At 36.8% G+C, this 15,902-nt stretch overlaps 1 protein-coding gene across 4 annotated transcripts in view; it reads left to right on the forward strand.

Moving 5' to 3' along the window:
• Window positions 1–6: 6 nt before the first annotated feature.
• Window positions 7–15,902, forward strand: part of HACE1 (HECT domain and ankyrin repeat containing E3 ubiquitin protein ligase 1) — a 49,157-nt gene continuing 33,261 nt past the window's right edge. For 3 of the 4 annotated variants that reach the window (XM_010707563.3, XM_019613079.2, XM_019613080.2), the window contains exons 1-9: window positions 7–28; window positions 3,486–3,540; window positions 5,061–5,150; window positions 6,992–7,096; window positions 8,302–8,377; window positions 8,648–8,779; window positions 9,924–10,006; window positions 12,051–12,147; window positions 15,222–15,323. In XM_010707563.3, the coding sequence (XP_010705865.1) occupies window positions 3,512–3,540; window positions 5,061–5,150; window positions 6,992–7,096; window positions 8,302–8,377; window positions 8,648–8,779; window positions 9,924–10,006; window positions 12,051–12,147; window positions 15,222–15,323 (714 nt within the window). In that variant the 5' untranslated portion in view covers window positions 7–28; window positions 3,486–3,511. Of the gene's footprint in view, window positions 29–3,485; window positions 3,541–5,060; window positions 5,219–6,991; window positions 7,097–8,301; window positions 8,378–8,647; window positions 8,780–9,923; window positions 10,007–12,050; window positions 12,148–15,221; window positions 15,324–15,902 lie in introns of those variants that run through there. The other variant, XM_010707564.3, reaches the window with a different exon arrangement.

Genomic DNA, 15,902 nt, shown 5'->3' on the forward strand with positions numbered 1-15,902 from the left:
CGCGCCCGCACCGTGGAGCTGCCGGACGGTAGGAGCCGAGGGGCGGCCGATATCTCGGGGACCGGAGAGCGGAGTTAGGGGGGTTTCGTCGGCTCCGACCGCCCGACCCGGCACCGCCGGGCTAAGCGGGTTCCGCCCGAGGAGGTGACTTGGGGAACGGGAGCCGGCCCCCCTCCCCGCTCCGGGCACTTGTTGTTTTTTCTTCACCCTCTTCCTTTCCCCGGTGCCCAGCAGTGCCCGTCTGCCTGCCGGGCAGTGGCGGCTCCCACGCCTGTGACCTCCCTCTGCGTGTGCCGGCGTCCCGCTGCCCGGAGGGCTGCCCGCGGAGCAGCTGCGGGAAACCCGAGGGCTCTGCTGCCGTCAGTCATGCGCTGTCACTGCGCTTCCTTCAGGGAGTTGTTTTTACAGCTGAGCCTGACTGCGTGGCTGCCAGCTCTCGTTTCCTGTGTTGCGGGGAAGGAACAGCTCTGTTTTCTGCATGCTTTCTCTGTTGGGACTTCTTGGCTGGTGTATGGGGCTTTTTGCTGCTCCCGGCTCCTTGTCCCCATGGATGGTTTCAGTGCTGCGGTGCGGTTATTGATAATGTCACAGTGGACAGATGCTTCAGAGGGACTTTCCTGCTTCTCAGCAAGTTGTTGAATAGTGGCAGTGAGAATTGATTTGATACTGCCAACACAAAATCAAACTTATGGGAATAATGAAGTAACAGTTCAACCAATTGATGATGACAATATCATGGGATCACCAAGGTTGGAAAATACCTCCAAGATCATCCAATCCAACCATCCACCAATCACTAATATTTCCCACTAAACTATGTCTCTCAGTGCAACATTTAAACGTTTCTTGAACACCTCCAGGGATGGTGACTCCACCACCTCCCTGGGCAGCCTGTTCCAGTGCCTTGCCATTCATTCAGGGAAGTTTTTCCTAACATCCAACTTGAATCTCCCCTGGTGCAACTTGAGGCTGTTACCTCTAGTCCTGTCAGTGGTTACAGTGTGAATTATGTTCCAAGATAACCTCTGTTCAATGACCGTCTTGCACTGGTAAATCTAATGTCTTATCCCTGGACCTGGCCATTCATTGGCCTGCTCAAACATTTATTGAGGAGCAGCTCTTGTGTAAGCAGTTTGGGATTTAGTGTTTCACTCCAACGTGTACTGACAGGATCAGCTTAGAATATACCACTCCCAGTCTGGTATGACATGTGGTTCGATGGCTTCTCATGTGCCACGAATAGCTTTAATTGTAAAGGTGTGGAGTTCACCTCTGCTCTCCATCCTTAACTAGGAGTTACAGTATTCATAGGAAAGAATGAAGGGGTAGGGAGAGCGTACTGTCACAAGAATACTGCAGCAGTGGGTCTAGAGGTGTTCGGGAGACATGTAGATGTGGCACTTAGGGACATGGTTTAGTGGGCAAGGGTTGATGAGTTGATGGTTGGACTGGATGATCTTAGGTGTCTTTTCCAACCTTAATGATTCAATGAATCTATGAAATGGTGTGTTTGAACTTCCTTGTGCTGAACCTACGTGTTTGTCTTCTTCTGGAGATAAAGCAACTGAAGGAACTGGGGCTGTTTAGTCTGGGGAAGAAGAGACTCAGGAGAGACCTTATTGTTTTTTTCCAGTATCTGGAAGATGCTTACAGTGAGAGCAGGGCTGGTCTCTTCTCAGGTGACAGGTGCCAGGATGAGGGTAAATGGCCTCAAATTGTGCCAGGGTAAGTTTAGGTTGGATATCAGGAAACTTTTTTACAGAAAGGGTTGTTAAGCACTGGAATAGGCTCTCTAGGGAGGTGATTGAGTCACCATCCCTGAATGTGTTTAAAAACCATTTGGTTGTGGTGCTCAGGAACACGATTTAGTGGAGGGTTGTTGGAGTTAGGGTAGTATGGTTAGGTTGTGGTTGGACTTGATGATCTTGAGTGTCTTTTTCAACCTGAGCAATTCTATGATTCTCTACATGGGCTGTAGCCATTGGGGTACTATATAGGTGCTGCTCACGCTTCTTTAAGATGATGATCTCTGTTAAATTCAAGCCCGTTAGGAAATATGTACATCTTGTCAGATCAAGATTCTGGATGATGAATTTTAAGTGTGTTTGTTTGTTTCTTAAGTAAGCATTGCCTCGTAAGTCCAGTGCCAGTGAGTACAGTGAGCTGATCTTGCCAACAAAAATATTTGTGTTTGTTTGTTTATTATTAATCACTATTCAGTAGGCATTTTCTGGGCATGTAAGAGCTCAACACAAATACCTGGATTCTTCTCTAAAGTCTCAGTGCCTGAAAGCCAGGCCTTATAGCCTGGAGCTGCAACTTTTAGGCCCTTAATATTCATGACTTGAAATGGAAGCAAGTTAGATAACGAGGCATATAATGCTTTTCGCCTTTGTATTATGTATTTTTACTTTGAGTCAATAGGAGCTTGTTTATGAATAGGGATAGTATTTACAAAAAAATAAGAAGAAAAGCTCCTTAGTTAATTAGCTCTGTACAGAAAAATTCAGGTAAAATCTGTGTGTCGCACAGTATACATCCCCTTAATGGAACAGGAAAGGACTCAGGTGAGTAACTATGTCATAAACACCCTTTGTGGCCTGGCTACGCATATTTAACTACTGCTTAGATTTATTTGATGCTCTCATGTTCTGTTGTTGCTGTTATTTTTAAGCAGACTTTTATTTTCCTGCTAAGAGACGTTTTGAACAGAGCTCAAGCAAGAGGTTTTTAGTATTATTTTCTTTTTGTCGATTTATTTGTGAGATAATCACATACATTTTTCAACAGCTCTTTCCTCGGGGCTGTTTTAGTACATTAAAGTCATTTTTAAGTTTTGTCAAATTAATTTCTTCTTAAAATAATACTTCACTCCAGAAAGTCAGTAAGTGATCAGGCAGGCACATCTAAACACACGTTATTCTAATATGTGAAGTGGTAATACTGACTGAGACTATCATTGCATCTCAGGCTATTTTCAGTCTATTTTCATCACTGATCTGCATCTTTGTGTTGCAGCCTTCTTTCAGTGCAGTCAGATATGAAATATGAAACATTACAAATAAAGTATACTGTATTCAAGTTTTCAAGTCGGGTTTAAAATAAATGATTGTAGTGTAGCTTTCATTTTCACAAACTCATAGCTGTGAGGATTATAGAAGTCACCTTGCAATATAGGAAATATATGTCTTTTTAAGATATATTTTTTAATTTTTTGCTCAATGCACATTTCCTTAACTGCTTTGATGTAGCAGAGTTAAAATAAATCGATAGAAAGAGAGAAAAATGCTATGTTGAAGTTTTACCTCTTTGTGAGTATGGTAGATCTTTCTTTATGATGTAACTCTAGGTGCCCATAACCTATGTAATAAGAGTGGTCTGTTGAACAGTGGGCACTTTTAAAAGGTGAATAACTGCTGCTAGATGAACTTATTTTAGGTAAAAATATTACTTTTTGATAATGGAGTCATTTAATTTCTTTACAGATAATGAAACTGCTGTTTATACACTAATGCCAATGGTGATGGCTGACCAGCACAGGTGAGAGCTTATTTACATTTCCTGTTTTTATTTTAAGGTCATAAAAAGCAGCATGTTTGCTATGACTACAATGACTGCAGCTGCTGGTGTGTTCTCAGTTGTTCTAATGCTGAAATGAGGTTTCTTTTGTAGCTGAAGTTAGTAGTTGACTGTGACTGGCTGAGAAATCTGATTCATTTTATAGTTTAAACTGGAACTGCATCATTCTCTTGATGCACAGAGAGGAATTTGCTCTAGAGTAAAGAAAACACAGTTTTTTAACTGGGTTGTAGCTCTAAGTGTGTATTTTTTATGACATAAAAGCTGTTATTCTTATATAGATGTCTCCAGAAAAACATAGAATGAGTGCTGGACAATGAGATTGACACTTCTGTGATTCCTCAGATAAGCAGCTGTTTCCTCTTACTCAGTTGCTCTCAGTGTGTTTATGTTTGGGACTTGTGAGCTGTACAGTACCAACAAAGCAGTGCTGCCTTCCATTAAGTTCTGTAGGCATGCAGGTAGTACCTCCTGCTGAAAATAGAAATAGCTTATCTAATCAGTATAAACATGTTACACATAATATCTTGTTGATACTGTATGCAAAGGTTTTACATTATGTGATCAGCTCATTACTGGAGGTTGAAATGACCAGTTCACTTGCAGTCTGACCTACTTTGAGCTATCGTATCTTAAGCAGTTCATTAGAACTTGAAGGGTTGTTTTTAAGTTTGTCTTATTATCATAGTATGTCTTCTTACAGTGGTAGTGGTCTCCTGTACTAGTCTTCTTTCTGAATTTTGTTTATATTTAGGAAAGCTGGTAGATATCTCAACATAGACATCCTATTCTAGTTGAGGAAAATGAGAGTGTATAGTTTTCTCAAACATAAGCTAGTGATATACTTGTTTTCTGTCTGTAAAGATGTCATTTGGCCATCTGGTCTAATGCCAAGTACTGCACATCAGTTGCCTGTTGTCACGGTTCCTTTTTATGTTGTAATGCTACAATGTGATGGAAAACACAGCAATGACAGTGAGGTAGCAGAGTCCCAGGCTGCAGCAAGTGATGATAAGCCCAAATGCAGCAGCTGCGTATGCAGAAACAAAGGAAAAAAGCTGCTCACCTTCAGAAGACCTCAGGTAGGCAGGGACCTCAAGCAAGATACCCTCCTCTCATTGCCAACCCTTACATGAGGTCTGGGAAGGGGTGGATCCTGGCTCCACCTCTTCTGGTCACTCAGATGCACCTGCATGCACCTGAACTCCCCTGGTTTGGACCTGTCTTCCTACCAGGTGCTCAATCGCTGGTTCAGGCCATGACTTAGCATTTCCACTGCATACATGTGAGTTGGAAGTGAAAGAGTGGAAGTAGGTGTTAATACACAGATGCTTGAATATTGTTGGAACTCTTGTTCAGAAGTTGGTTGTGGGGAAAAAAGTTGTGATCAAGTAAGAAATAGAGTACTTTTATACTAGTTTCGGTATATACTTGGATATTGTCAGCTATTTTTTATTAACATCTGGTATTTCTGTTTGAAGGTCTGTCTCAGAGCTGCTATCAAATTCAAAATTTGATGTGAATTATGCGTTTGGACGTGTGAAGAGAAGTTTGCTTCATATTGCAGCAAAGTAAGACTTATTTGAGTCCGGTCCAGAAGTTAACAATGAAAATAATACCACAAATCTAAGGCATCAATGTAAGCTGGAAAACTCTGTAGTATCAGTTACATTTGTTTTTGCACTTCCTTTGTATATTTTTTTTTTTTATTTAAATCAATGTGCCTGCCTCCCTATTGAGTGACAGGTATTATATGTGGTGTCAAATAGCTTTCCAAGTTCTGGTGAATTCTAGTATCTTGGTGGATACTTTTTCTCCTTTCTGGGAAGAAATGTAACCATTATGTATTTCCTAAATAGCTGGGCTACCCTTGCCTCTAGATTCAGAGAAGCATCTACCTGTTGTGTGTAGGTGCTGCTTGCTTTTTTTTGAAACAGTGAGAATCATTTGGGTGCTCATTGGGAAGCAGCTATTTGAGTTTCTTCGTGATCATAATGGAAGGGGTCATTCACTTCTGATATGTTTTTAAATAATAAATGTTTATCCTGGATAAAACATTTGCATGCAAATTTCAGATTCGTGACCTAGATTTTTTATTTATGTTACACTTCTGTGGGATAAATCTGCATTGCCCAAGAACAGTCAGATTAATGTCCTTACCAAAATGAACCAGATAGTTTTTGCAACAGCCTTTTAGGAAATTAAGCTTTAAATTAATAAAAGAATGCACTCTATTTGGGTCCCTTCTTAAATATCTTGGAAGTTCTTACATTTAAACCAGATGGAAAAAAAAAAGTAGTAATATTGCACATGAATACCAGATGCATATAGGTAAGTACATATAAGCAGCAGATACTCGGGCACAACAAAGGTAGAAGTTTCAGCTTTCTGAGTAGATGGCTTAAGTAATGTATTACATGAGCATTGCATGTCTGGATTATATGCTTCTTATATGAAGTTTGCCTAAGGAAGTACTTAAAAAATGCAAGCAAATTTTTGCATTTGTCTTAGAAGCTTCCTTGAAATGCTAGATTTTTTTATTGCAGTACACAAGAAATTATGTTACAGAGTTTGTGGATTCTGTTTTATCCTGGCCATTTGTTGGATCGTTAAAAGGTCATCAAGATGCCATTTTACAACTTACTTATTGAACAGCTAAGCTTCAGTTTCTTTAGGTTGTTGTATAGTAGTTTTGTCATTGAGGACACTGGTAATGATAGGTAAACTGGTCAGGATGAATACAAAAATGCTGTGTTTTTTTTTTTTTTTTTTTCTTCTTCAAATCAATGCTTTCTGGAGAGTTCAGAAGCAAAATAAACATTTATTACAAAGTTTCCTGGTGACATCGCTTACTCTAAGGAGCTGCCCTACATGAAAAGTAGAGAGGACTTACAGACTGAAATCAAATAGCAAAGAAGTATTTGCACGAGTTCTAGCATTTTCCTAATATTTTAGATTTTTTCTGATGTTAAAACTTCTAAATGTAACTTCCAGACACTGAAGTATAAAGAAAGAATCATACTGGAATTAGGGAAAATTCAGTCCTGTGAATAGCTGAAAGATGAGGTGAGAGGAAATAATAAACAAAGCATTGAAAGGGAAAGCACATTATGGATGGTTTATGCTTTAAACAATTGTCTGTCTTAAAGATTGACTGCTGGGTTTTTAAGTCACTAAAATCGTATGCAAGCCTGGCATCTATTTATTAGTACAAGCTATGATCAGTCATTTCTCATCATATTTAAGTGTTCTTCCTTTTAGCTGTATGTGACTTGAAATATAAAGATGTAAAAGCTATTTAGTTTTAAAAGTTTATGTTAATTGCAATCTGCACCTAGTACTGCTGTTGTCTTTATTTGTCTGAATTTGGTTTGTAAATATCCTAGTTACAGTTTTTCCCCTTTCTTCTTAGCTGTGGATCAGTTGAATGCCTTGTTCTATTATTAAAAAAAGGAGCAAATCCAAACTATCAGGACATTTCAGGATGCACACCTCTCCATTTAGCAGCAAGGAATGGGTAAGAAAATGTTTTAAAAACTTAAAGATGTGATGCACGTAAAGCACTTTAGATGCCATGATGTTGGAACATGCCTTAACATGCCTTCTAGTTGCTTTTTGAGAAAATGTCAGATCTTATTTTGGCCTTAGATTGTTTTCTCCTTCTTTGTGGAAAAATAACTTCAGCCTGAATAATCTGTGTCTCCCAGTTATGTAGTTGTTATTTTGAAGGTAAAGCTTTGCAGTGCTAAAGATAAAGCTGTTCCAACTCTGATGCTACTGATGGCTTTCTCTCTCCAATTGTTACTGACATTTCTGAAAGTCTGCTTTAGGTAGAACATGTCATTCTTTTTCAGTAAAACTTCTCAAAATTACCAAGCTTTTAAAATATTTCTTAATCTTTTATTATCTTATTTCTCAAACTATATTACGCGAAAACACACAGCTGATTATGGTAATAGTTTTTTTTTTTATTTCTAGAGCATCTGTGCGTTAGTAGTAACTAAATTACATCATAACTGTTTGTTCAAGTGAGTATGAGTGTGTTTAATATTAGGGGAGGAGTGTGTGTATGGGAAGGAAGAAAGAAAAAGCTAAGTGGCATCATCATAAAATACAGAAGTGCACACGAGACCGTTATGTGAAAGAGAAACATGAGAAAAGGTGCAAGAAGTACTAAATAAAAAGAAATGAGTTTAAACTATTGTGACTGAAGCACTTAGAGTGGCATAAAAGACCAACAAAACATGAAGGAGGAAAAACACTCCTGCTTTGATTAAGGCTTTTTTTTTGTACTTGCAAAAAAATGCATATGGTGTTACAACGAGCGTCTTATTAAATAATGATTTAAAATGGTTTACTATAAATATGTTCACTGAAGTGTACAGATGATGACTGGCTTTATGGATTTCCATTAGCTCCAGCATCTTGTCTTGAGAATGTAATTCGTGCTGAAGGGAAGCTGTTAAAATGATAGTTACTTGTAGGTTTCCAACAAAAACATTCAGCTACACAGTTGTTTTTTGTCCCTTTGTTGTCCTGTCACACTTACTATGTGAATCTCTAGTGCTGTTAATGATAATTTCTCTCTTTCAGGTGCTCAGTACTATAGTCTTTGTGAAGTAAAACTTTCTGCTATTGTTTTTTAAATTGTTAATTAGAGTGAGTGGAGCCTAAGAAGATGACTTTTCTCTGCTTAATTTTAATGTATTGTTTTGTTTGTAGCCAGAAAAAATGCATGAGCAAGCTGCTGGAATACAGTGCAGATGTCAACATTTGTAATAACGAAGGTTTGACTGCAGTAAGTGCTGTTAATTCTCATGGTGAACTTAAAATGAATGCAGAATTTGAAGATCCTGATTTCTTATGCTTCTGCCATCATACTTGTAACTAGACTAAACTGCTGTGTCCAGTGCTCTTAAGAATCAAAGATGTAACTGAAATACTGAAGTATTTGATATTCAGAGCTTCTCCTGTGAAAATGTTGTCAATTAAGCAGTCAGATTTAAAATTTTACTTATGAAATATTTGCATCGTTGCTTAAGGAAATATATCATTGTTTTGCACTTAGATTCATTGGTTGGCTGTCAATGGGCGGACAGAATTGCTTCATGATCTTGTGCAGCATGTCAGTAATGTAGATGTTGAAGATGCAATGGGACAGACAGCCCTTCATGTAGCTTGTCAAAATGGGCACAAGACAGTAAGTTTTTAATCTTCAGTAAGTTATTACAGGCATGAAGAATTGCATAATGCTTAAATGTTATTGCATGTTGTTTGTTTTTTTTTTTAAGCTTCAGGCCAGTCATGCATGAGATGATGGTGAAATGTGAAGAACTCCATTTTTTGTCTTAATATTGACTCCATACTCTTCTTATAGAGATAACTGGTGTTGCTGTTTTGGGGACTTCAAGTGACTTACTCTATATACTCACTTATGTTCTGTAGTATTGTTGCCTTGTTAACAGCAGGTTTTTAGGGTGTGATTTTAAAACAATGAGGATGTTCTTTCTTGTTACTTGTAACAATTCATAATTGTACCAGCTAATGGCTGCTAAAAACTTTTGACATCTGAAGTGGTCTTAATTTACCCTGAATAAAACGTGCATGAAGTTGAATCAGATATATATTTAAAATAAGGAGTAAACAATTTCACGGACTCTTCATATACTGATCTACATGAATGTAATTTTAAGCATGGTCTTGCATTAGGGCTGAATATGTGCTCTTAGAGTGCAAGTCTAGATGCTGTTTGTGCTTGAACTGCATCACAGCCATGTAGTAGTAGAGTAGTGATCTTGAGTTATACAGATTGTTTTCAAGACTACTTATGGTTTGAAAAATTATCTTTCTACGCAGCTCCTTTCTGTTGTCATTGTCAGATCTTGACTTGGGAGATGAAATTTTGCAGAGACTATATATCTATAGACTTATTTACTTCACGTGAACAGAATACAGTAAAAGTTGTTTGAATATCAGCTCAGTATTTTAATATTTTAAATTATGCTTACGTATATACATTTACTTTTGTGTGTGCTTAAAGCTTAACCTTGTGATAAGCAGTCCTCAAATTGAGGTTTGCTTCGGTATTAAAACAAACCCAAAAATATTTGTTTGTAATTTCAGGTGTCTGAAGTTCAGTAAGAAGTGTTGTTATTAAAACAGGCAGATCTATGACTTCCGACAAGCTTGGTTCTCTATCTTCGATTCAGAAATTTTGCTTTTGAGATTCATTACTGGAAATTAAATCCTTCAATGTAATTAGATGTGTATGATGCTAACTAGTTTTAAGTCATTAGACTTCTCTGCTGCTGTCTCTCTAATGTTGGTATTTTTTTCTGTTACAGACAGTACAGTGTTTGCTGGACAGTGGTGCGGATATAAATAGGCCCAATGTGTCAGGAGCAACTCCACTCTATTTTGCTTGCAGGTATACATTCCTATGGTTTAAATATCATGCTAGAAGTATTTTTTTTTCCTAATCAATAACAGTGATGGGAAGGCACAAAAATTAGGAAGCATAAAAGCTGACATACATTTAATCTTTCCTCGTGTTTGAATGCAGTTTGGTGTCTTATCTAAATGTTTGCCTTAGTTCTTCAGGCTTTTATACCTCTTTGTAACAGACATATTAAACATATAGCTGTGCATGTTACAGTGAGAATCAATGACTTATGAAGACATCCATCAACATAGGTTATTTTGATGAATATTTTTCTCTTTCCTGTGACTATTTAAAACCTGTGTATTTTATAGTAATAATTCAAGTAGCTCTTTGTACTGGGTCATGTTTTAGGCTCTTGTGGATAGCTAAACACTGATAACTTCCCCAGGATATTTGTAAATACAAGTCTGCCAGGCAGATCACTTTTGTGCCATTTTCAAGATACCATCTAAATTAATTATTTTTCCTATCATGGGAAAACCCCACATGTTGAGGTGAAGGAGTAATTACGCTAATGATAGCTTTGTAGATATATATAATAATAACTTTGTAGAAGTGCAAGTTTTATACAGCAGTTTTGACTATTGTTAATGTGTGCTACGGTGTTATAGTGCATGCTGTTCAGCTTTATTTCAAAATTGTATGATAAATGACTTCTTGTTTTAATTGGACCATTTTTGTTGTTATTTTGAAATTCTATAATCCTTAGCCTATGACTGTAGGATAAATAGTTCACTTATGATTAAATGTTAATAAAAACAAAAGGAGAAGTGGTAGCCTGCTAAGAGTTACATTGTGGGAGTCTTAGTTTCTGGAGCTTTGGAGTTATTCTCTACTTACTTATCAATTGCCAAGAGACTAAGGAAGTAGAGAATAAATAGCTGCTAGCTTTTGGCACTCACTTTTAAAGATGTAACCAACTTTGCCTGAGCTTGGAGTTTTTCCATGGGAAGGGAATGCATTATGAGTCCATTATGATAGTCTTTTAGAAACAAACAATTGGAGCAGCTGGAAGGGTAGGCTGGACAGAGTGCATTGTGGAAGTAAACATATCTCATTGTCAAAAGTGCAAACTGATGGTACTGCCAACCAGGAAGAAAGTTAACTGAGGACAGGGTGAACAGAATGCAGTAGCAGTGTCTGGTAATGGCTGGAGAAATGTATGAGTGCTCAAAGTCTGACTCAGATATCCCTGTTTTTAAAGGTGTGGAGACTTGCAGTGAAGAGGTCTTTCATAAGGCAGTTAATCTTTGCTCCTATATGAAATCTGGTAGCTGACTGTGTGTTTATGTTAGGTCCAAGTCTGGTACAGTAGTTTAACCTGTTGATTTCCTGGTCTGCAAAGACATGGAGGAGGTGAACTCAGCTGGAGACTATTGAAATGGCTAGTTTGTGACCTGAAACTTCATTGGACAACTTGTATCGGTAGCCTTAGTTACTACATCTTTTATTTTTGGTTATGGTCATTAGATACTTCTGTATTACATTTTTGTCTGTATTTGCACTAAATATTCTTGAAGGCAGCTGTCAATTGGGCTTCCAGTGTTTTTAATTAAGTCAACATGTAATCACTGGTACTCAATTTTTCATTTTTTTTCAGGGAAAAGAGTTTTGGTGCAACTGTATTAGTTCAATACATATATATCTTTTTTTCCCTAAGTCTATTAGGAGTGAGCGAAGAACTAATTTAGCAAAGAAGACTTTCTATGTGAAGTTGTCCAGGGTGCAGGAAATGCAGCTCATAGATACTTAGCGGGCTAGACAAGGATGGTTCATTTCTGAATGATGAGGATGAATCTGATTGTGTAAATGGGCCATATCTAATTTTCCACTGGGCTTCTATAGTGATTTGGAAGGATAGTGGTGGGGCATGTGAGTGTTATGTTATCTTCTGCCTCATGTTTCTTCTTAGTTTCTTATTACGTAGTATTAGTTCCCTCCTATTTTTTTTTGTTGACTGTGTTTGTTAGGTGTAATAAAACTCATAATAAAGCATAACTGCTGTGTAACTCTTTCTTCTTTTGGATAGCCATGGTCAGAGAGACACTGCACAGATTCTTTTGATGAGAGGAGCCAAATATTTACCAGACAAAAATGGCATTACTCCACTGGATCTCTGTGTACAGGTATTGTCACCAATACTTTTTTTTTTCCCCCTAACAACTGTCACTTGCTAACAATATTAATTGCTCAGTGTTATCTTTTTAATTTTTAGGCCAAAGAAGGATGGTAGTTCTTCAGCAAAACAGAATTGCAATGTGTGTATGCGTATGCGTATGCATATATATGTATGTGTATATATATATATATGCATATATGTGTGTATCTATTGTGTGTGTGTATATATATGTATGTATATTCAATGAAGCTGCAGGGTTTTCTTGCAAATTTCCAGTTTGTACCCTATGCAAATGTTTGTAGTGGGGATCTCATTAACATCTTTGCAAGGTAGGAGCTCACAAGAACCATAAGAGTTTGCAGAAATCCATTTGATTAGAAAGTTTGGAAACTTTGTCTAATGGTAATAGACTCTGCTTAGGTTTTTGCGTGCTCAGCTCTTAACAAATAAGAGGTAAAGGCACTCAGAAGTTGTGCTGACTCTCAAAGGCTTTCCAAATGCAATATCTGGATGATGAACAAAGAACAAAACTGTAAAGTCTTATGTATTTTCAACTGCTGTACAATTTGTGTTTGGTAAAATATTATTTATTCTACTTGCTGGTATGTCTTTTCTTGATCTGTGAGTACTTACATAATTTTCTGTAGGATCAATTTGAGGATACTGTGTAAATAAATGAAGGAAAGGAAGATTTTGAACCCTTTGCTTGTAATCAGAAGACTAGAAAACTATCAACTGAAAAATAAAATTAGTGGACACCATTGTTACCGTTGTGAATGTAATTCACATGTGAATTCACATTGTGAATGTAATTATTTTGGTGGGATCAAGTTTTAAGATCAGAATTTTATGGTGTACTATAGAAGATGAAAATGATCTCAGGTTATTCTGAAGATTCCTCGTGTGCTTGAGACCTGCAGTTGAAGTAGCTATGTCTACATGATAATGACTACTGTCTTCAGCACCTGTGGGATATTTCTGGAATAACTAATTCTGCAGAACTTATTTCATAGGCGATCTGTGAAAAGACTTAATCAAATTAGGCTACTTATAGCATTTCTTTTTGGGCAGGAGAAATTCTAATGAGTCCTCAGTTCTGCTCTACTGTTTTGTGAGATTTTTCTTAAAAAACCTTCTTTTTTAGCCTTCCTCTAGAAAAATAATGTACCTTTATTAAAGACTTTGGATTTATTTAGAGTCTTGGTTATGCTGTCGTGTAAGGAAATTAATTGTATGTTGATGGTGGTACTTTATACATTTGTGTCTGTTTTCAAGGCTTAAGGAATCCTGGCATTGAACTGTTCTGTAAAATCTCTTATTTGAGTGTGATGTGAGTCAACTGTAGGTATATCTGATTCATATTGCCATTGGGAAGGCTTATGCAGGAAAGAAGTGGGAAGTCAGCGAAGAACTATAGGGAAAAATCTTCAAAAGTGTGTTTTAGACAAAGATATCACTGAGCAGGAATTAGATCCAATTGCATCTCATTTTAAAATGATCTTTTTCTAATTAGATCTCTAGAAAATAGTGAGGGTTGTTTTGGAGGAGATCCCTTGCTCATGCCTTCTGTAACCCGAAGCTTTAAAAGCATTGTAAGGCATCAAAAATAAATGAAGTATATTGAATGTGCCTGAAAACTGCTCAGAAGTACTAGTTTACTATACTGTCTCACTGCTGTCTTTTCTGTGAAGCTCAGAACTAGATATTTTCATCATTATGGCAAAATGACTTACTGTAAAACCACACTGTCTACTTGATTTTGAGGCTTCTTGCATCCACAAATGTGTAAGAAAGTATAGCAGTATATACTTAATAATACTATTCTTATTTGTTTTTTGTGATTAGAGTTTGAAATTTGTGCTTTAGTTTTCAGATTTACAATCCCTAGGGAAGTAGAGGGATGAACACCGCTTCAAAATTCTGTTTTTTTTCTTAAGTTGTGAGTAGTGACATCTGGTGTTTGCTATTTTGTAGGGATGATAATACTGCATTTGAGATCCTCTAGACAAGACAAGCTGCTGAGTAAAAAAAAAAGAGAAAACAAAATATATTCTTTCTTTTACATCAATAGTTTTATTCTTTGATTATGGATTAGATTTTCAAAGTAGGTTCGTGCTTTAGGACTGAGATTATGAATCTTTCTATTTCTTGCTAGTGTGGTATAAACTTGCTTTTAAAGAGATGACGTTCCTTAATTCTTGAGGGTTAAGAATGGTTTTGATTTTAATACTTAAGTTCTTGACAGTAGGAGCAATTTAGTCAATCTGTTCAATGAATCTCCTATCACTGAAGTGCATTCTAAACTGTCTTGTACAGAGAAGGATCCTCTAGAGCTACAACTTTCAATAAAGTACATCTTTCCAGTTTGTGACATCTATTCACCTGCGAGGAGTCCTTTTAAAGTTGCAGCTGTGTTGAGTAAGATTTGATAGAAACAAACCACAAATTCAAGTTCTCTTCTTTCCCAATAACAAAGCTGAGAAGAATGTTAAGTTGGTTAATACTATTGATCTGGGGCACGTGTGGGATCATACATGTGTACTCGTTTTGAAGTTAAATAACCTTTCTATACATTTATCCTATTTTTTTAGTTTAGCAAATCAGATTTGTATCTTATGAAACTTTGGGGAAAGATTTGTTTCAAAGGATTAAATTCTGGGTGTTCTTAGGTGAATTGGTATCATCGATCAGCAGAGAAGCTAAATATTGCACTGTATTTAATCTCTTTGGTGAGTTTCTGAGAAAGAGTTGTTTAAGTGTAAGCTAACTTTGATTTTCCAGGTAGGAGAACTTATCCACACTCTTAAAAAAACAAAAACAAAAACAAAACAAAAAAAAAAACCAACAAGAAATGTTTGATCTAATATACTGAAATAACTTGATTGTGTTTTCTCTCAAACATTTGGTGATGTCTAATGTTGATGCTTTATTGACTTTGAGTTTATTTTAGGACTGGATTTCTGTAGTCAGTGTTTCTTTAAATATTTGTAATTCTCAGTTGGTCTTAAAGCCTATATTAGGGTAAAGCCCAATTTGAGAACTACTTTAAATTAAAAATTGTTTTGAACTATTGCTTTTTAGGGTGGATATGGAGAGACTTGTGAAGTCTTAATACAGTACCATCCTCGACTTTTCCAGACAATAATTCAAATGACTCAGAATGAAGATCTACGGGAAAACATGGTAATATGGTATTATGTTTTGTAGATCTAGCAGGGGAGTGTTAGTATGGGTTATTTTTCTTCTCTCCCAACTTCGGTAATTTTGTTTTGTTTGCTTGAAAGTAACAGCAAACAATCTTGCAGATTTTGAGACTAAAAATAAAAGAAAAATAGTTTTAGTAAAGTATTGGCTGCCACTTCACTGAACTTGGTTTACTAGATTTTGGAAGTTTTTGTTGTTTTCTGTAATCCCATTACTTCCACTACAAGGTTGAGGATATAAAAGTCTCTATAGAAACAGTGCTAACTTTCTGAAACAATAGAATTTTATAAAGTAAAATGATACAGAGATGAGAATTCTCAGAGTGTATTTTAGAAACATGGGGAGATGGAGTAGATGACTTCAAATCAAAGAGAATGTTAAAGGATTAAAAGCATGGAACAAAAATGACTTTTCACCGAAAGGTAAATGACAAAGCACACTATCATGTATTGCAGAAGCAAAGACAATAAGCAAGGAAAATGGGTGTTTCATCTGAGCAATCATGGCAATGTGTGCGAAGTCGGATCTGAATGGAAGTCCATGCAAAATATATTAGAT

This window comes from Meleagris gallopavo, chromosome 2, assembly GCF_000146605.3.
Source record: "Meleagris gallopavo isolate NT-WF06-2002-E0010 breed Aviagen turkey brand Nicholas breeding stock chromosome 2, Turkey_5.1, whole genome shotgun sequence".
NCBI classification, from domain to species: Eukaryota; Metazoa; Chordata; class Aves; order Galliformes; family Phasianidae; genus Meleagris; species Meleagris gallopavo.